This window comes from Pseudopipra pipra, chromosome 19, assembly GCF_036250125.1.
Source record: "Pseudopipra pipra isolate bDixPip1 chromosome 19, bDixPip1.hap1, whole genome shotgun sequence".
In the NCBI taxonomy this organism is placed as follows: Eukaryota; Metazoa; Chordata; class Aves; order Passeriformes; family Pipridae; genus Pseudopipra; species Pseudopipra pipra.
The window spans coordinates 3,076,301-3,098,077 of record NC_087567.1 but is presented as its reverse complement, the minus strand read 5'-3'; the positions used below and the strand labels follow the sequence as shown (position 1 = coordinate 3,098,077).

The 21,777-nt window shown below is 51.7% G+C and overlaps 1 protein-coding gene across 1 annotated transcript in view; it reads left to right on the top strand.

Annotated features, from left to right (window-relative positions):
* Positions 1-12,156: 12,156 nt before the first annotated feature.
* LOC135424447 (heparan sulfate glucosamine 3-O-sulfotransferase 3B1-like) overlaps positions 12,157-21,777 on the top strand; it is a 29,860-nt gene continuing 20,239 nt past the window's right edge. Inside the window, exon 1 of the mRNA XM_064675675.1 lies at positions 12,157-12,735. Within this exon, the coding sequence (XP_064531745.1) occupies positions 12,311-12,735 (425 nt within the window). The 5' untranslated portion in view covers positions 12,157-12,310. The remainder of the gene's footprint in view (positions 12,736-21,777) is intronic.

The window sequence follows — 21,777 nt, the reverse complement described above, 5'->3', positions numbered from 1 at the left end:
GATGAACACTCCAAATCTGTTTTATAGTGTCCACTTATGACTGGAACTCTGGTCCAGTTCAGTTAATTGCAAAGGTATTTGGTAGTTCTGTGGCACTTCTCACAGCAGCATGTTCTTGATCACTGCAAGAGTTTGTGAAATACTGATTTATTGTGCAAGCAGCGACTGAAACTAAGTTGCATGTGAGTGGAAAGGGTTTGTGCGAAACCAAAGAATTTGGTCAACCTTAAGCTGACAGAGGAACCTGAAAAGAGCAAATGGCCTACAAAAAAAGTCACAGATTTTGCTCCCAGAGGCAGAAAGTGGTGCTGAAGCAGGAAGGTTGTGGTTTTCTCCTAAGTCATTCCAGAGCCAGGCTTCAGATGGCCTGTGAGTCCCGGGTGCTGTCCTGAGGAATTCCATTCTGATTAAAGGTCCCAAGGACATGCCTGTGGTTGAGCTTGTAAGAACAGTCATCTTCATTTCTAGGGCCAAAATGTGTAACATTCACGGGGTTTAGGGCTAGACAGGAGCTTTGTGATCATCCCTGAGTGTCTGCAGAATGCAGGTCACCGAGCTGCACCAACACCTCCACACCCAGTGAGTCTGGCCTGGAGAAAAACATGGCTTTAGAATCAGTGGATCTGGGGTTTAAAGGTAAGAAATACTTAATAAAATAAGCTTTTTTTGCCTAGGAGGTGTTCCCTGCTCTGCTACAAACTGGCCATAAACAGATGAAGCCATCTACTGCCATTTTACTGCCTTTTGGTAGTGTTGCTGTTGTATGTGCTTTGAAAATAAACACCTGGCCAAACTGAAGCCTTTTTTGCAAATGGATAGTGCAGCAGGTGCTCTCAGGTCTCCTTTTCAATATTGCTGTTGCCACTGTGGAAATTAAAAATCCTGAGCTGTCTGCCCTCATCCAAGGGTGTTTGTGGTCCCTGTGAGGATTAATGGCAGCCTTACCCCCTCCAGCACTGCTGATATTGCTGCCCAAATCCTGCAGGGAAAGAGGCAGGTGAGGTGCATGAGATGCCTTTCCATGATGGCTTTGCACAGGAGATAAAGTTGGGCTTCCTGCATCTCTCTGCTGGGCCCTGCAAGCATCAGGCTTTGCACGGCTCCTTGAACCTGAAACAGCAGTTCCTGCTTGAAATTGCAATGTTTTCTTTTCCTTGTCCCATTTGGAGAACTTGAATATGGGTTGGTTGTCATCCCCTTATCCTGCATAATCAGGATCTCCCCCTGAATTGGTCCTGCAGAATCACTGAATGGTTTGGGTTGGAAGGGACCTTAAAGACCATCTTGTTCCAACCCCCTGCCGTGAAATACCTGGTCTTTGTGTGGCAGTGAAAAAAACAGCTCTGATGTGCCCTGTCCCTCCTAGCCCTGGGTCTGCTGAGGGGTCCCATCTCGGTGCTGCTGTCACAACAGGCAGCTCTGCACCCCCAGGAGCTGGAGTAGAGCTCATGTAGGAATCTGGGCCAGAGACTCAAGAGGATGAAGCTGGTTTTAGTCTGTTTGGACTTTAAACCTTTTGTGTGGTTTTGTGGATAAAACAGTAGCCCTAGGGCTCAGGGGATCTTCATTCTTTCCAGACCTCTGCAGAAGAAATGCACTCCAGCTGTGGAACAGGGATGGAGGTGCTTCACCTTGCTGGAGGAGGGAACAGCTCATGTCTTTGTCGGCCCTGGCCTGTTATTCTCTCCATCAGTGCAGGGTGAGTGCTGGGTCAGGCTTTGAGGAGCATTGCAGAGAGCTGGCACTGGCTTCCCCCACATCCCTGCTTTGCCCTGACCTTCAGCAGATCTCTGAGCACAGCGCTGACCCCGCAGGGCGCGGTGAGGAGCCGAGTGACACAGCTGGGAGTTGTCCCAAGCTCTCAGATTTGCAGGGAGGTCCCATGTGAGCTCACACACAGTACCCTGACACTGCTGCCATCCCAGTGCCCCTGACTGCTGGCATCCCAGCGCAGCAGCAGTTGGTGTGGCTCTGCTCTTTGTTCCAGCATGAATGAGGAAACCCAATCCCAGCGCTCACAGCGCTTTCCCTCTCCTTTCCCCCACTGAGGGGTTTTTTTTCTCGCTTCCTGTATCAGTCTCCGATATAATCTGCCCCAGCAGAGTCACACATTCACACTCTCCTGGCTCCAGCAGCGTTTCCCACTCAGCCAGGCCACGGCACTTCAAGGCTTACACAAAACATACACGTCCTTTTCAGTTCCGAACGATCCCAGGAGAGCGGGAATGGAAACAAGAGTGATACTATTAGAAATCATTATCATTACAGATAGAAAGCATGTTGTCCTGGTTGCTCTCCAGAGGTGATTAGATATTCCCTCTTCCTTGGAAATGCAGGCTGTCTACAGAACACTTGGCTATTAAAACAGAGATATCAGCACTGTTTTCCTCCCGAGCAGCTCTGCTGGAGGTGGTAATACTAGACAGGCTGTCCCCAGTGGCATTTCTAGTCATGGAATTTCTTAACCAGGCAAAAAGCCAGCCCAGTCGAGGGCTCATGGGATGCAGGATGCCACTTGTGCTGCCCGTGGGACCTTGAGTTGGTTGTTTTGCCTCTTGGAGCTGCTATTTCTTCTTGCAGTCCTGGCAAGGTCAGTGCTGCAGGGCAGGGCTTGGCCCCTGTGGGTGCATGTCCAACACTTGGCCCTGCCCAAGACAAGTCAGACTCTGGTTTTAATGTTCATCATCTCCCTAACAGCGTGGTGTTAGTCTGGAGTCAGAGGTGACAACTGAGTGGTGAGGTCAGAAGTGTCACTGGTGAGGACACTCCTCTGTGAGATCCCTCAGACTGGGCCTTGCTGGGTGGTTCCCTCGATGTGTTTTAGTCCCCTCTGAAACAAATGTGCTACAGGTTTCTAGGGCTTTGACATGAGGTCTAGCAAGCTTTGGAGCTGCTTTCCAGACCCTTCTGTTCACAGAAGCACGGAATAGTCAGGGCTGGAAGGGATCTCTGGGGATCCCCCAGTCCAGCCCCCTGCCCAGGCAGGGTCACCTGGAGCAGGTGACACAGGAACACGTCCAGGTGGGGTTGGAATGTCTCCGGAGAGGGAAACTCCAGGCCCTCCCTGGGCAGCTGTTCCAGGGCTCTGCCACCATCCGTGGGAAGAAGTTCTTCCTCACGTTGAGGTGGAACTTGCTGTGTCTTAGTTTATGGCCACTGCTCCTTGTCCTGTCACTGGGCACCACTGACAAGAGTCTGGCACCATCCCCTGACACCCACCTTGGAGATGTTTGTGTGGATTGATGAGATCCCTTCTCAGTCTTCTCTTCTCCAGGCTAACCAGGCCCAGCTCATGCAGTCTCTCCTCATCAGAGAGATGCTGCAGTCCCTTAATCATCTTGTGGCTTCCACTGGCCACATTCTCCCTGACTCAAAGGAAAGGAGTCCTGTTGAGCAGGGCATGTGCAGGGTGTCCCAAAGCCATTTAAAGCACTGGCAGAGTAACCTGTGTTTCAAAGAGCTGGCAGGAGCACCTCTCATCAGCTCCACCTCACACACTGCCTGTCACCTCTGCTTTTCTGCTTCCAGACTTTAGCTGTTTGCACTGAAGATTTTCCAGCCTGTGTCGGTGCCTCAGGCTGGGATTTAGTTTCCAGTGTTTCAAAAAGGCACAGTTCAACTGTTTCACAGAGCAGGGTTGGCAGAATGAGCTATTTTCCCACAATGTGGAGATGTTTCTCCTCCTGCTTCCAACCAGTTCTGGCACCCCCAGGCCTTGGAGCGAGAACTGAGGGTTTGGCAGTGGGCTCAGGTTGGTGCATTCATCTGTTCTGGGAAGGTACTGGGTGTTACCCCAGTCCCTGAAAGGTCACAGCTCCCAAATTGCTGACACCTCCAAAGAGATGCTCTGAGTGTGGTGGTCCTGGACCATCCCAAGGAGCTGGTGAGGAGCTGCTGTCACAGTTCCTGTGCTTTGGGGGAGCACAAGGACTGAAAAGAGGTGCTAGAAAGGAGGGTGCTTGGCCCTCACCACTAGTGCTGGAACCATTGCCCTACATCCATTTTTCCAGGAGCCTTTCTTCAGTCCTGCCCATCGAGTGAGGCAGAGTGTGGTACCCAAAGGTTTCTATGTGTCTCCAAAGTGTGGGTGGCCCCAGGGACTGGGACCAGTTCAGTGGTTATGGCTTTTCCCCTTGTTTCACTGTCCCAGACACATCCCAAGGTCCTTTCTGCCCCCTGCTCCCCTTTTTAACACATTCTATTTAAACTACAGCTTCCCTTTGGTACATTTTTTCATGGAATATGTGCTATAACATGCATTGCCTGTGCCCCTTGGAACTGCAGCTGTAGCTGGACTGTCTGTTCTTCAAGAGAAACACAAACCGTGGGGAATTTCCCCGGCTGATTGGGAACAGCAGGGATCTCATCTCCCACACTGACCAACCTGTCCCTAACTGGGACCCCTGGGCACATCTTGCCCATCTTGCTCATCCAAAAAGCAAGAAGTGGGAAGAAGAGAGGAGGCATCCCTGCAGGTGGGGTGGGGAGAGACCAGACCGGTGCCAGGGGAGCACAGAGCTCCAGGCAGGATGTGCAGGATGGGCTCCAGCACTGACCCTTCTCAAAGTGCAGGATGCAGACACACACGGCACTCAAAGCTCATTTGCAAGGAAGTGTCTGGCACAGGGATCTGTCTTTTGTTTTCTGAGCAAGGGGGAAAATGAAGATTTGTGCGTCTGGGAGATGTTTGGGATTTTTTTTTTTTTTTTTTTTTTTTTTTTCCGGGGAGAGGAGGCACTATATCAAACTAAACTTGAAACGGAGATGCAAACGAGGTGATTAAGGTGTTTCCGCCGTGCTTCCAGGGGAGCTGCTGGACGGCATCCAGAGCGGGGAAGGGAACAGCCCGAGTTTATCAGTGAGCTCCGAGGTTCGCAGGGACACTCGCAGTGCGGAGCCGCCAGGGGCTGGGTGAGCGACTCTCTTGGCCATCCCTGCACTGAGTCACTCCCAAAAACACCGCAGGGACACCGAGGGATGCCGGGGGCAAACGGGATGCCCGGGGCCACGTAGTCACCGGAGTCAGCAGCAGAGAGAGGAATATTGCTTAGATGTCTTCTCCCCACTCTGACGCTCCTGACCTGCTCCTTACACACATTGCATTGGCTTTCACGGGGAGCAGGGGCTGGCAGGAGCTGGGAATACATTGGGAGTGAGGCTGATTAACCCTTCTCGCCTCAAAAATGAGCCGTGGGAAGAGTGCAGAGGAAGCATCTGCAGACAGATGTTCCCGTGGTGTCTCTGTCCTCTGCTCCTCCCCCGCAGCTCTGTCCCCAGGCCGAGCAGTGTCTCCAGGGCTGCCAAGAGATGACAAACACTTCTGGTTTGGGGGCTGTCCTCTGTGCTGTCACTGATGCCCGGGGGGGGTGACCCACAGGAGTCACCCAACATCTGCATCCCACGCTCCCACCAGGAGCAGCAGCGCTGGGTTTCCCGCAGGGGTTGCTCCGTGAGGGTGTTCGTGAGGTGCCCGTGGGTGCGATGAGGAGCCGCCCCGCTGGAAGAAGCGCAGCTGTACCAGGTACCCGCGGGGCTCAGCCTTGCTGAGTCCATCCTTGGAGCCGTGCCCGTGCCAGGGACACCGTCTGAGCCCGCAGCTCGGAGCCGTCGAGCCCGTCCAGCGCCGCCAGCCCTTTCCATCCTTGTTTGTGGTGGGGACTGCGGGAAGGCCGTGCTGGACGGACGGACAGAGGGACACGGAGCGCTCGGGGCGGCTGGCGGGCTGTGCGGGCTGTGCCTCGCTTGGCCGCGGTGGCCGGGAACTCCCTCTGTTGACTCCTCCTGAAGTTGCATCCCTTCATCCAGCGGTGTCCCCGGCTCTGGTAATAAATAGCACCTTCCGTAACGTCTGTAGCCCTCACTAAACCACAGACCGGACTGATTATTGCTGCTTTTGTAGCCTTTACAGAGCTGTTTTTATTTATAATTGCACCCCGCTGGTGTGTTCATAATGATTTTCCCGGCTGCGTCCCATGCGGTCCGGGGCTACAAAGCCACATTTTCATAGTAGCTGTTGTTGGTTTTAATCACTTGTTATTCGGATGATGTATTAATAGCAGTATCTCTGTGAAGCTTTAGAGTGTTTTCTTTTTCAAAACATTTACAATAAAAGCTAAGTGTTAGCCCTAATAAAACACGTGTTTCCTTTGGCTCCCTCCTCCAGCGATGAATCCAATTAACCGAGCGCTCCGAGCAGAGCCCGTCTCGCCCCGTCCCGTCCCGTCCCGCCCCAGAGCCCCTCCTGAACCTCTGATTTAAAGGTGTTTGGGACCCCAGCGGGAACAGGGGTGCTTGAAAGGCCCCTCGTGGTCGGAGGGGTGTGAGTTTGTAATTGCCCATGTGCAGACTGGGGGAGCTGCAATAATGCAAACCGTGCTTTGCAGATGTTTGTTCGCGCCTCGGGATTCTCCTAAAACCCAAATAACCCCTCACACCTTGTTTCCCAGAGAGGGAGGGCGATGAGGATGGGTGGATTGATGATGCTCTTGGGATGAGAAACCACTGGTGAAACCAGAAATAAACCCAGGGTTGTTGCCTCCTGAGCACCCTGAGCCCGTGGGTGGGGAGGAGTGGGGCGATGCTCTTTGTTTTAGCCATTTATGGGGGGGAAAACTCCCCCACAACAAAACGTATCTTTGCTGGAAGTGGTTTAAATGGAACACTTAACTCACTGGGGCCACTGCCTTTAATTTCATTCAGAAGGGGACTGTGAATGGACTCCTCACCCTCTTCAAAAGGCCGTGGCAGCGTGTCCGCTGCGCTGCGGGTCATTCATGGACACTACAGGAGATGTGAAAACATCTGCTGGGTCCAGGCCTGCTCCTTTCAGTACAGTTACTCCCCTTGCTAATAATTGTCTGTGTTCTGTCATCTAGAAAGGGACTTTGTGTGCCTCCCAGGTATTCTAATGCTAATTTGTTTAGTTAAAAAGGAGAAGAGGCTAAACAGATGTGAACCATTTGGTTAGGTTGTAGTTCATTTGTTAGGAAGTGCAAAGGATTCTTGGCAGGATATTAAATATTACCTTGGCTGCTCACAAACACTTCATATTTCAAGAGAGGAAGGGAGGTAGGGACTGCACTCCATAAATCAGCCTTTTCAAAGAGACAGAAAAAGGCAAACATTTGATAAATCTGTGTCATTATACTTAGAGATCAAAGGGGGTTTTACATATGTATTTATGCAACTGGCAACCTAGGAGACAATAATAACAAACATAGATCTCTGACAGCTTTACAAAAATAAAAATTAGCCGGTTCTAATCTGTAATTATCTGGGAACTGTGCGAGGTAGGAGGTTGCTCACAGCGAGCTTCAAGTTGCTAATGCTGAGACGGTGAGAGAATATTAAGTCATTCAAAAATACATTAGGAAGTTCCATGGGCAAGAGGTTGCCAAAGCCACTGGGTGGTAGCAGGGCATGGCCACTGCATCTGCAGCCCTGGTGTCATCCACAGAGCCCAAACAGGGCAGGCAGGAGTCACCAGAGCCAGGAGTCACCAGGGAAAGCAATGTTTCCCCATATGCCTTGATGAAAATCATTCCTTTATGATGGAAATATATAATGATGGAAATATATAATGGTAAAAATCATTCCTTTGTGATTTTCCAGCAGGTGATTTAGCAGGAAGCTACCTGAAGGATCCCTGAAAGCAGGGAGATTTCCATCCCTGGGCTCTCTCCAGGGTTACAGCTCTGTGTCTGGTACCTTCCACAGCCCCACATGGCATTGTTGGCCTGGGGAGCCCTGACACTGTTCCCCGGGTTTGGTCCATTCTGTACAGCTCAATAAACAGAGAACTGGATCCAGAGGCTCAGGTAAGTCAGGGAAGAAGCCTGACAAGATCCCAGAAGAGGTTTGCAAGCAGCAGGAATAAGAGCAGGGCCAACAGGGGCTGCAGTGGGTATTGCTTTAATCCAGGACAGAATTTAGCAGAGGAGTTGAAACCTCTCCAGAAGCAGCAAGAGCCTTCACATCACCCAGAACACAAGGAGGAATCCAGTTGCGTTAAAATAATTCCACGGACAAAGCAATGCAGCCACAGAAATTAGAGAAGGAGAAGTAGCATTATGTCATCTCTCCTTTCCTTCTGGCCAGTCACTGGCCTGATTTCCTATTCTCTTGTGCTGGTTTAAAATGACTTCAGCAACTTGGTTTCTGCTTGTTCCCATGGGAAACTTCCACAGTCTATAGATTTCACTGGTAGGAAACTCTTCTTGACAGTCAGACTATATTTTCCTTTACTCAATTCCATCACATCACTCCTACTTACGCCTCCTCGGAGCACCCTAAACGCTCTTCTCCATTGAAGTCGGGGCAGTTATGTGAGCAGTAAATTTGGCCCGTGGCACTTGGAGAAATAGATATTAAAACCCCAGGGACGAATTAGGGAGAGAGGGGAGGGAGGGCAGTGGGGGAAAGGAAATGGTTTCAGGTTGAGAGAAACAAGATCTCCTCTTACATCTGCACAGTGGTGCTGCCCAGGGCCCCGGAGGGAGCACGCCTGGGACGCAGCACCAGGACACTGCAGGAGGCAATGACATCCCTGGGATGTGCCTGGGGTGACCCTGGGGTGTCCCTGGGTGCTGGTGGGGTTACAGAGCCTCTTGAAGGCTCTAGGGCAGTATGTGGCACTTGGGCTTGGGTGCAAAAGGGTTGCATAAAGCCCTGGGCACTTGTCTTGACTGTGGCTGAGCTGTTTGGAGTTCCAAGGCCTGTCACCCCTGGGATGGCCCAGCCCCACTATTTGGGATGGTCACTGACTGCTGGTCCAGCAGCTCTGACCCACAGAACACTCCCTGCAAGCTGTGCCTCCATGGGCTAACATACATGTGTTCTTCAGGACAAAGTCCCAAATGCCCTGGGCCCTTTCCCCCCCAGCTCTCACCTCACTGTCGTGGCATCAATATGAGTCCAGCAGATGTGGGCAGGGATGGAGAGGAGGCTGCTGACAGACACACCAGATTTATCCATCAGCAATCCTCAGCTCCCCTCTGCTCTGGAATAGCACAGGGGGCACTGCAAAGGACATTATGGCAGAGAGGAGGGGTCAGCACCACGGACTTCTTAGGGGAGAAGAAGTGGAATAAAGAAGTGCAGGACCATGGGACCCTGCAAGGGGGCAAGGGCTGGGACATGGACTCATGACTGAGGAACATCTCAGGGTGCTGCAATAAGGACAAAACCCCATTATAGACACATGTGGATGGAAGAGGACACGTGAAAACATCCAGAAGCCCCACACCAAAGCCCTACATCTCAGTGTGCTGGGTGCTGTATGTTCCCCAAAAGGGGGTGGTGTTGGCTGGTCACCTCCTCTCTGACCAGGTCACTGCAGGGTTACACACTCCAGATTGCCTCCTTTTCCCATGATCAACCACTTGATTAACACCATGAAATGGCAAATTACTTTTCTCCAAGCACAGCTATGACCACGGTAAGAAAACTGCATCCTGTCTGGATTGGGACCAACAGCACCCTGGCTTGATTTTTGGGTACCTGCTTCTATTTGTCACCCCAGCAGGACAGGTTCCTGCAGATCTTTGAAGAGCTGTGTGCAAAGTCTTTCTCCTTCAAACATATGGATTTTCTATCTGGGAAGAAAAAAAGCAACCAGGTAGAACTCAGCATCAGGCCAGCAGGACAGGATCAGCACTGGGAACTGCTGCCTCGTGTCCGACTCCAAAAAATGCTGGAAAGCACATGGCTGCAAGGGTGGGTGTTGGTGAGGTGAGGTGAGCCCACAGAGCTGCCCCTTCCTCTGTCTTGCTGAGGATTTGATCACAGAATCACTGAATGGTTTGGGTTGGAAGGGACCTCAAAGCTCATCTCATCCCAACCCCTGCCATGGGCAGGGACATCTTCCACTCTCCCAGGTTGCTGAAAGTCTCATCCAACCCAGCCTTGGACACTTGCAGGGTTGGGGCAGCCACAGCTTCTCTGGCAACCATCTTCTCTGACTGAAGGTGTTCTGGGTTCTCTGCTTTCTGCCCTGATTGAACAAGTGTGTTTTGCAGAGCTGGGCACCCTCCAGGCCCATCTCAGCAGTGCTCCACTAAGTGCCACCATGACCCCTTGTCAGGAGCTGCACTTTCCCAGTGCTGTCTGTGTAATCAATCAATCAATCAGCCATCAAGAAATAGGATCTGGAGACTGTACCGATGCAGCTCAATTAGTTATTGATTAACCAGCCAACCAGCAGGACAGCCACTCTTATGATTGCAGGGCACAGAGCAAACCCAGCTGTGCATTTCTGTTCCCCTTCCCTTCTAACCCTGTTTCTTCAGGGGGTTTATGCACACATTCTCCTGCCACAACTGCTGTGTGTGGGATGTTAAATGAATTTTGGGAGCCAAGAGTAGGTGCTGGGCCTGGCTGGAGCCCTCTCTCAGTGTGGCAGTAGATACAGAGGAGACCTGTGCCCTGCCCAGCAGCCTGTGGGTCATTCACCCACAGCTGGAGACAGTGGGTCAGTCTGGAGGACAGAACACAACTGGTTCCCAACCTGCTTGTCAAAACCTCCCTCACCCACCCCCCCTGCTCCAGGAGCTCAGCCCTCCTCCTGATCTACCTTTCCTTGGATGCTGTTTCTGATCACTGACTTGCCATTCCTGGGGAAAAAACTCCTGACGTCCAACTGTTGAAGATACAATTACAGTAAAACCTATCTTGGGGCTATTTTTCTTAAAAAGCCAATCCAACTTTTACAAGCTACAGCTGACATATATTAAAGGCTTAAACCAAACTTTCCGTGACATTTTGTTGATGTTACCCTGGCTGGTGCTGGTGGATGTAAGGAACAGGGAGAATTATTCCATCTGAAGGGTTTCCCTCTTATTTCATGGGCGTAGGAATGTGCAGTGGAGCAACCTGTGCGTGGAAGCTGCAGGTTTCGTGTTTGGAATTGCACAAAACATTGAGTGCAGAGGTGAGGAAACCTGGGGGCAGGAGAGGCAGCCTGTGTCACCCGTGGAAGGGTTGCTGCCCACAGCTGTGATTCATGCACTGCCTGGAACTGTCCTCTTTAATTCCCTTCACAATTACCCGTCTGGGCCAGCTGGCACAGCTCTGCCAGCACACACAGGGAAACTGGGAAGCAATTCCTCCTGCCACTGCACCTCGGCTCTGCTTGGTTGGGATCACCCTTCACACCACAGAGAGCCCAGCAGTGCTGTCTATTTTCTCTCACAGCAGAGAGATTCTTTGGAATTGTTTGCTGTTGACTCTGCAGCTGAAGTACAAAAGTTCTCCTTGCGTCATCCCAAAATCTGCTTCGCAAATACCTGGTCCTGGGAAGGATGGGGGCCAGTGACACCAGAACTGGTGGCCCAAGCTCTGTGTTAACCCACTGAGCAGCTTTTAGAGAAGTCATACACTTCTCAGGGTCTTATTTATCTTATTTTCCTTTATTTCCCCTCAATCTTTATTTCCCCTCCTTGAAAAAGCAACTCATCAAAAGAGTGGGTAAAACACTGAATCACAGAATGGTTCGGGTTGGGAGGGACCTCTAAATGCCATCAGTGGCAATCCCTTGCCGTGGGCAGGGACACCTTCAACTAAACCAGGTTACTCCGTGCCCTTTCCAGCCTGGCTCTGAAAACTTCCAGGGCATCCACAGCTTCTCTGGGCAATGTTCGAGCACCTCATTGTAAAAAATTTCTTCCTTATACCTATTCTGCCCTGTCAGTTTAAAAATATTTTGCCTTGTCTCTGCCAAGAAGTTTTCCCCCACCTTCCTTATAACCCCCTTTCAGGTGCTGAAAGGCGGCAACAGGGTCTCCCCGGCGACCTTATTATCCCAGCATATTGGGAATAAGGAGGAGGAAAAAGTTACTGAGTTGCCGCCAACACCGTGACGCCCCAGCTGGCGATTGCCTGCAGCCCTGGGGGGACAGAGAGCGGGGAATGTACAGCACACAGCCCTCGGCGGGATTCACCCCGTGCGGACCCGGCGGCAGCTCCGGGACGGCGGCGGGCGACCGAACCGCCCCGACGGTGCGATCCCTCCCCGCGCCACCAACCAATGAGTTCATCCCTCCTCCCGCTTCTCCCCTCCCCGCCTCATTATGCACCGGCGTGTGTCTGTGATAGGCTGCGGGCTCCGCCCGTCCCCGCCGCCGTGTCCCGCCCCGCCGCTGCCTTTGCAGCGCTGCCGGCGGCGGGAGCGGCGCTGGGCGGGCGGCAGCGCCGGGCACACGGCGAGAGACCGATGGGGCCGTGCTGAGCCCCCGCGGGTGCCCATGAGGCGCCGGGCAGAGCCGAGCCGAGCCGGCCGGGCTCCAGCCATGCATCCCGGCGCGCCCGCGGGCACATGGGGCAGCGCCTGAACCGCTGCCTCGATGTCCCCGTCGCGCTGCCGCCGCTGAGGCGGAGGCTGCTGCTGCTCTTCATCATGCTCTTCCTCTGGCTCTACATGTTCTACTCGTGCGCCGGCTCCTGCGCCGGGCTGGCGGCCCGCGGCTCTCCCGCGCCGCCCCGCGCCGCCCCGCCGGGGGAGCCGGGCGAGGAGAGCAGCCTGGAGGAGCAGCGGGCAGCGCCCGACGCCGCCAGCCCCATCTCCAGCTTCTTCAACGGCTCCGGCACCAAGCGGCTGCCGCAGGCCATCATCATCGGCGTCAAGAAAGGGGGGACGCGGGCGCTGCTGGAGTTCCTGCGGGTGCACCCCGACGTGCGCGCCGTGGGCGCAGAGCCCCACTTCTTCGACCGCAACTACGAGCGGGGACTCGCCTGGTACAGGTACGGGACGGGGGTGCGGGGGGTCCCCCTGTCCCGCCCTGGCCGCCCCGGTGCGGGAGTGCGGGCTCCGGAGCAGCTCGGGGAGCGCCCGGGGCCGAGTCCGCTCGATGCCCACCCCTCCGAAAAAAACAACCCCTAAAAAATATAATCAACCCAGCGCGCAGCTTGCGCTCCCCGTTAGTCCAGGCGGCGGCGGGCTTGAAGCGATCCAAACCGTGTTTGATTCTTATATGAAGGTTAAATATCAGTTTAATATTCTTAAACGCTCTTATTCCGCCGTGCTTCCAGGGCTTTTGCTGGAGCGGTTATTTTTCCTCCAGCTCGGGGTGTTGCTTTGGGATGAGTGGTGTGTCCCCCGCGCCGGCACGGGCCGGAGGGCGACCGCAGATTTGGGGGGGAGATTGACCCGTTTGGGGTTTTTTTTACCCGTTGGGGTGGAGGTTGACCTGTTTGGGGTTTTTTTATTTTATTTTTTTGTTGTTTTGGGGTTTTTTTGTTTTTTGTTGTTTTTTTTTTTTTTTTTTTTTTTACCAGTTTGGAGGGCATTGACACGCTTGGGGATTTTTTTAAGGCGTTCGGAGGGTTTTTGACCCGTCCCGGGAGCGCAGCCGCAGCCGGGACTGGCAGGCGGCAGCTCCGCGTTCCAGATACAACTTCCTCGCTCCCTCCCCGCGCTCCGTCCCCGTTAACTTTCTCCTACCCCGCAATCATCTCTGGATCGATGGCCCGGGGTCGCGATCGCCCGCCCGGCGCGGGGCTGCGGCTGCGGGGGGGAACGGGCGCGTCGGGGACGGGACGAACCCTTTGGCCTGGGAGAAAATTATAAATTCCTGGCTCGCATCCTGCAAGGATGGATGCCATTCCGAGTGGTTTCGCGAGGAGCAGCCCCGTGCGGGGTGTCCGTGTGCCGATGGGCTCGGCGGAGCGGGAGGCGGTGGGTGCGGAGGAGAAGCGCTGTCGGACACCGAGCGCGGGGCGAGCCGCCTTTCGGTGTCTTTTCATCCCCTTTCCTATTGAAGTTCCTTTATCAGGAATATTTTGAATATGTCTTTCTACTGAGTGTTTACAGGAATGCTAAAGGAGCAGAGATGGAAACTTTGAAGCCAGATGGGAGCTGTGAAGTTGCGAATTGTAACCTCTTTGTAGTCTTGAAACTCCCACCCGGCAAGTCCGATTAGCTTTATGTCTCTTTTTTCAATGTTGCCATCCCTCAGCAGTTAGTGAAATGAGTGCAGGATAAGATCTGGCGAGGAGGAAGTCATTTTCGAAAGCTGTTTTCGTTTTAGGAAATTCTGTCAGTTTGGTGGAGGATGCAGCGCGTGGTCCCACAGCGACCCAGATGAAACCTTTATAAATCCAGTTGGGTTTAGAAAAGTGATAATCTCGCGTTTTGAAGGAGAACTTGCATATAACAGACCAGAAGACCTGTCAGGATTTATTAGCAAAATGGTGTTGTACGTGTTGAACTCTGTTTTTAATTAGGCACCTAAATTAGACCATAAAATGGTTGATTAATCTTTTACAAGTAAGAGGTGGAAGGGGAGAAGGAGAGAATAATGCTTATGATCACGTTCATCTGTTATCCCAGAGGCAGTGGGCAAAAGTCAATATTTAAAGGATACACATTATTTTTAAATTTGGACAACAGGTATCAAAGTTGTGTTTAACTTCTTAAAGTTTCCTCTTCTCAGCTACTGAATTTTAAGCGGAGTGGGCCCTATCCCTGCAAACACGTTGCAGTTTCTCGATAGTATTTTTGCTGTTTTAGCTGAAATACAGCAAATCTTGGGATCTAAATGATGATATTCCCAAGCAGCCAGTGCAAGTGATGCTGAAAGTCTTGAAATCACTGGAGTGTGATTCACCCCAGGACGGGAGCGTGTCTGGCTGTCTGTGGGACAGGGACCAGGGTCGATTAGGGGGGACTAAACAATGCAAAATACACGGGGGAGGATGAAAACAACAGACAAGTTGTAATATATTGTGCATTATTTCTAACTCAATTAGAATTAGATGCAGAAGTTTGTTCCTATAAATTTTGGCATTTAAAAATCAGTTCCTGTCTAGTAGCAACTCCAAACTCCCACTGACTTCAGCGAATCTTGGCTTCTCAGCCCTCCTCAAGAACATGCTTATTTCTCCCAGCCCTAATGAGGCTTTTATTTATTATCTTAATGTCAATAAGGAGATGTGTTTGTACTTTCTTGTTGATGGCCCAATAAAATCATATTAAAGGTGTCATAGAAGTTCGGTGGTGCCAGTGTCACACAGTGAGCTGGGCAAGCCTCGCCTCTGTTTTTCAGATACTTTTGCACAAATCGACTGAACTTTGGAACTGGGGGAGTTACTGTGTCCTCAGCACCCTGTGTGTTCAGTGTAAATCCAATTGCCTGTCTTTGAAATGATAAAGACTTTTGACCAATTTTTGACCCCCATCTCATTAAAAGTGTATTTTAGTCAGCTGGCTAAATTTGATCATATCCATTAGGAGTTTTTGTTTGTTTATTTAAGTTGTTCCTGCCATCCAAAATCTACTTTTTCAGATTCCCAAGGCATCACAAATTTGCTTATTTAGCTTGATGAATTCTTATTTTTGGGAATATTTGCAATTAATCATGTTTGTGTTAACCACTGATCTCTGTCTCAAGTTTTCATCTATAGAAAATAACTTCTGAAGGCGGGAACGCAAAGTTTTTCCTTGCTCCATTTTCTGTCAAGTGAAATGAAATCTGTTAGTTTGTTTCCTTTGTGTGGAAGGCAAAACAGCACCAAGTGGTGCTGACCACCATTCCTGAAAAGCAGAGGGAAAAGAGGGGGAAAATTACATTGTTTTTCTCAATAGTGATATAACTAAAATTTAGTGAAAATAACTTCTGTCCGCACGTTGCGGAGTTTGCACCCAGTAATGTTTTAACTGCCTCAAGTGAAAATATGTACCATGACAGAGGAGAAACGGGATCCAGCCACTATTGCAAATAAATTTTAAGTAGTGCCTGGAATTTTTGGACAGTAGAGAAGTTCCCTTTTTGGAGCAGTGAGGAATTCTGAGCTATGTGTCTGACTGCCTGGCCGAGCAGCCTGTGGGGACGTCGTTGTTCTCTTTTGGGTTTACTGTAGGGCTTGGTGGGGGAGAAAAAATGTTTCTTGCAAGCCTAGAAAATCAATTGTTGAATTTCTTTTATTATTTTCTTCAATTGATTCAACAGTGATGTGTTTTGAAACGTCCTTGGGACTTGAAAGCCTGTTGTCCTGTAACTAACGTAAGAAAAAGAGATCGTGTCGCTAGTGTTACACGCTTGCTGATTTTTCTTTTTTTACTATTAATTTCAGCCCAGTGGGCTGTAATACCCAGTCTCTCCTGCCTTGGGCTGGGCGTTCCCAGCCCTACTCACCATCACTGATTTATATTTCGAGTCTGTAGCTCTCTGCTGGAACCCCTGTGCCGTGGCTGTGCCGGCTGTAACCACGACACCACGGCTAGACCCGAGCTCCTCTGTCCCTAGCAGTGCAGCAGGGAGACCTCTTTTCCTTTTTCCTTTTTTTTTTTTCCATGGAAAATTCTTAAAGTGCTGGTGCTTTGTCTTCCTACTCTTGCTAAGTTGCCTTAGTTCATTCTCCTTAGTGAGACTGGGTGGTTTGGGTCAGCAGGATCAGGCCCCGAGGTCTGGTGGTGTGCGATAAACTGCTTCAAACGTGCCTTTCTCAGACTTCCAAATCACCTAAATGACACTGGGGACCTTAATGTGCAAAGAGCTGCTTCACAGCATCTCCTGAATCAGGAGAAACTTCCTCACTTTTTTATTTTTTATTTTTCCCTGGGAGCCTCCCTTTTCTCCCCAAGGACAGTGTAGGGGTGTGAGCTGCTGCTCGCAACGGGCCAGGCCGTGAGCAAGGGAAGAGTCAGGAAATGATGGTTAAAATTGAGGGTGAAAGCCTTGCTGTGCTAAATCTTGAGCAGGGCAGGGTTTGGCCCTTGTGTTTGGTCAGTCTCTATAATCTCAACTTTGGGGAGGGTTTAATCCCTGCTGTTGAATTGCCACTGCCACTTCGCTTCCCGGCGGGACACGGACCCGGAGCGCGGGCACAGCCGGGTGCTTGCAAAACTCAACGTGTTGGTTTCCGCTGAGTGTCACAAGCTTAGTTGGCCCCAGGAAGTTTGAGAACAGCCCTCTTTCTCCCAACTGGACTTTGGGTGCAAATGACAGCATCTGAGCAAAGACCAGTTCCTCCAGTGAGCTGTGCTGGGCTGGAATGAGCGTGTCCTAAAGGACCGTTGCGTTATCTGGGATGGTTTGGCCGAACAACTTTGCCTTTGAGATTTTTGTTTTCTTGATGTAAAAAAAAAAAAATTAAAAAATCAGCTATTGGCCTTGTACTGTGTTGTACTTAAGCGAGTGGGGACTTTAAGTGGTCCCCTCCAAACCTACACAGAGCTCAGTGCCCCCTTGGCCGTTGCAGCAGCTCCCCATGATGTGTCTCAACCGCTGGGCGACGTCGGGAAGAAAATGGCCCCAAAAAAGAAGGGCTGGGCTGCTAAAATCAGTCAGCAAGGCCCTTGTGTTTGCATGGGATCATTCCTCCAGATCTGAGGAGGGTTGAGTTGTTCAAACAGATGGCAAAGATTATTCGTGTTGCTGGGGTTTCAGTGCACTGCTCTGTTTCAAGCATGTTGCCCGATATGACGCACGTGACAAGTTCTTCCCAGCACGACGCTGGGGGGGGGGACGACATTGTCTGCCCTGCTCGGGTTTCATGGCCTCACCTGTCGAGCTGCTGAACTTTTCAAAGTTGCCCAAGCGTTGGGGGTGACGGATGCGGGTGGTGGATCTGCCTGGCTAATCGTGTTAGCCCGGCCCTGCCGGGGAGCGCTGCGCTCCTTGGCATGAAAACGATGGGAATGAAAACCCACGGGCTCAGCTCTGGGGTTGGGATTTATGATTTATTTTTTTTTTTTTCTTTTCAAGTGGGCCATGGCAGATGTCTGTAACACACACCAAGCTATGGATATCTCAAGGCACTTCTAGTCAAGGCTTTGTTTTCAAAAGCATCCAGCAAGCCCCGGGTGCGGTGGCTATAAAAACCCTACCCAAAGCACCATTCTTTGGAGCTGTATTTCCAAGCTGCCTGATGATGGGATTGTCCTACCTTCAGGCCTCTCTTGCTGAGCTGCTCTGTTCACTTGAGCCTGGGTTTGGGGCTATTAATCCACCCTAAGTAGGAAGAAGTCTAATTTAGTGATCGTTCAGCGTGAGATTCGTGTCTCCTGGTGGTGTGACCATGGGTGATCAATGGGTTCAGGGGATAATGAATGGGCCAGGGCTGTGTGGGATGGGTGACATATGGGCTCAAAGAACAACAAATAGCAGGGCACATTGTTTCAGTGCTGTAATTAGGGGGTCAGGGGCTATCGGCTGCTACCTGTTGTCACCATGTGGTGCGTGAGGAGGGGCTGGAGCAGAGGCTTCTCCCTTGGTTTGTGTGAGATGACTAAGAGCTGTGCTGGGTCCTGACTTGCTGCTGATGACTGTACCGGGGCTTGCCCACGCCGTGGCAATTCCAGGGCTTTCAGCAGCTCTCTGTGTGTTTAATTAGCTCAGAGAAGCACCGTGTGCTTTTTAAAGGCGCTCGGCCCAGCGGCAGCCAGAGGGCAAGAGAGTAAATGGACCTTATCCCGGCTTTCTTAATGGAAACAAGGAGTCCTGTGATGAAACATATTGATTATCAGCAGGCTCAGAGGGAAGGGGGGGGAGAATTTGGGACAGGGGTTTACTGGTGGTATAGCTTTGCCATGAGGAAGTTGCTCCCAGTCTGGAGGTGGCTGCAAGGTGCCCAGAGACAAGTCAGGAAGGGCATCACATCCTGTTGGGTGTCAGACAAGAGGCAGAAGTGAAAGTCCCTCTGTCTTGAGCATCTCTCCACCTGGGAATGGTAAAGGCTCCTCAGCTGTGTTTGCAGTGGACCTTAGCTCATTCATAAAAGTGATAGGAAGGAGACAACCCTCCCTGGTGCCACACTCTGAAGACCGAGGAGGAAAATGGGCTCGGTGATGGTGATGTAACACGTGGTGCTCTCGTACTGGGAGGTGAGGAGGGGCTTGTAGGAGCTGTGACCCGCCTTGCTTGGCTGCCCAACCTTTCCTCCTGGCTCTGGCCACACGAGTCACACAGAGAGGATCAGAAACTTGGGAGTTTGGGGCTTTAGAAGATGTTGATGAGAATGTTAGAGGAAAATAGGTGTACAAGTGCTGCTGGCAGAAGACCTCACACTGATTTCCAGTAAAAGAATAATTCCATTTTTTAATTTTTTTTTCTGTCAAAATATGTGAGCATGACAGTGCCCTGCCACGTGGTGGCTGGGAGAACTTTATTTAGAGAAAAATAATGCCAGGTTCTGCTAAATGCTTTACATCTGTGTTAACCTCCTCGGGAACGCCCTGGAACTACCCTGCTTCAACAGCACTGCAGTTTTCTCCACTCCCTACAGAAAAGGGAATGAGGAAGGACATCTCTACAGAGGGATGCTGTGACTTAGCAGTGGCATCAAGGGACTCGAGGCTCAATTTGGCAGCAGGTCTGACCCAGAATTTAATTTGCAGCCAGTCTGGGGTGCAGGGCCACGTGTGGCTCATCCTGCCCTCGATGTGGCTTGTAGAGAGTCACCCACAGAGCCTGGCTTTGCTAAACCGTGCTGGGGGCAGGGGGTGGCCCTCCCTCATCCTGGCCTTCTTGTGAGTCTTGTGCTGCTAAAATTCCTTAAGCCAGAGCTGTCGTCTGGCCAGTCCTCTCTGCTGGTGCTGCTGGGGATCTCTGTGAATCCACCAAAGTGGCTGGTTTGTAATAAAAGTGAGCAGTTGTAACCTCTCCCTGGAGCTGGCACAGCCTCTCCCCTCCGGTGTGTGTTCCTGGCAGCGCAGCAGGCAGCTCTTCCAGAACAGAGTGGGAATTGTGCAAGGGCTTTCATTTTATATGCTGATGTATAACATTATAGGTGGATGTATGTATTTTATAGATCCTTCCTGAAGGTGAACTCAAGGCCAGATCCTGCACTGCCACAAGCATGGTCTGAGAGTACTGAATATGGCTGCAGTAAAAACATCAACTCTCTTTAAAAGACACACTTTTCACATAGGAACTTTACTGTGATGAAAAGATGAGTCCTCAGCAGTGTGCAGTGGCAGAGAGAGAACCAGGTCCCCAAAAGTGGCTGTGTTTAATGCAGTTCAAAACTCTACCAGGAGAAGGGCTCCAGGATCAGGCCCTCGGTGTGTATCCATGTGACTGTGAGTGCAGAAAGTGTCCCCACAGAAGCCAAAATCCATTACAATGATTAACTTCAATAAAGCAGCTCGACAAGCTTTATATTAAAGCCTTGAGCTCACAGCGTCTCTGAGCATGGAACACAAACTTGCCTTAAAACGTGAAAGTCTGTGAAGTGCAGGCGAGCGAAGGAAATCTCTAGAAATTTGTTGATCCGGTAAAAGAAAAATTAAACGTGAGAAAAGCTTTGCTCTGGGGTTAAACTGCGTTTATATTTTTGATTCGGAGCAGGGTCCGGGGGCTGCAGCACTGGCTGGGCTCGGAGATCCTCCCGTCACTAGGGGGAGGACGAAACCCCGGCGTCTTACTCACAGAGCGTTTTGCTGCTTCGTTGAACTATTAAATATTTGTTTAAAAACTGGCAAGGCCTGCAGCTTTGGCATGCCTTCGGTTTGTTTTTGTAAAGGTGCATTAGGCTTGGAGGGAAGGCAGGAGGTGTTGGAGTAAACAGGAGGTGTGTCCCAGCCCTCGGTCCCGGAGTGGCTGCGCACGGGTTGGACGTGGGGCTGGGAATGCTGTTACTGAACCTGAATTGCAGCGGGACCCCGTGACTCTGCTCTGCCCCGTGTCTCTGCATGTTGGAGAGGACGTGATGCCTCTCACAGAGGTGCTGAGCCTCTGCTCTGACCCCCTGAGCCCACCTCTGGTGACACAGCCAGTGAATTGTGCCGGGTCAGAGCTGGTCCCCCAGTGCCGGGGCTTCTGCAGGAGCGTTGGGACGGGGGAAGCTCACCGAGGGCTCACCTGGGACCAGCGCGGCAGTGGTGGGTGTCTGTGATCACCCCGGGCACCTGCCCCGGCTTCCCCGTGGCTGGACCGACCCAAGGGAGCAGCAAAGGGCAGCCCAAGCACTACCCCTTCTCCAGGACACGCTCAGCAAAACCCATCCCCATCCTTTCCCCAGCGCAGTGCACTGAACTCGCTGCAACTTAACACAAAGCTTGTAACTTCTTTCTTTTTCTTTCTTTTTTTTTTTTTTTTCCCTTTTAATTTCCCTCTTGAGCTGCTCTGGTAGCTGATGAGCCTTGGGCTGTCTGCATGGCATTTGCAAGAAAGCAGAGGGGAATAACTAATAGAGGGGATGTTGTGCAGGGAAGGAAGATATCAGCCTTGCCAGAGCAGAAGTGGAATAGCCGGTTAGGGTTTCAACGTGGGTTTGCTGCAAGCCGAGAGGGGCCGGGAGCTGCTGTCTGCTCCGAGGGCTGGTAATTACAGGCTGGCGCTGCCCGGACAGCCGGACGAGCGGGAGGAGCCGCGGGTGTCTGGGCACACACCGGCGCCTTGGCCGCCTGCCCCGCCGGCACCGCCAGCGCTGCGCCCCCAGAGATGCTCCCAAGGTCACCCTGCTAAATGCAGTGTAATAATTAATTAAGCTATATATAAACACAACGCTCACGTGGTCCTAAAAGCAGATTAAGAGGGCCGGAGTTTCCTCTTCTGCGCCTTCCTCCCCGCGAGTCTTCCTCTGCCCGGGCTCCTCCGCGGGGGAGCCCCGCAGTTGTCGCGGGCTCGGCTGTCCCAGCAGGGCTCACCAGTTGGGTTAAGCAGCTGCACAGCCGGGGCTGAGCCCAAAAACGATGAGGGCAGAGCAGGGGCTGCTCGATGGATTCCCCTCGCCCGCTTCGCCCATCAAACCCACTCCTCTCGCTGGTGGGGGAGGGCAGGACACGTGCGAAGCCTCTGCCCTCCCAGTCCAGATCGGTCCGTCATTTCCCTCTGCCGTGGT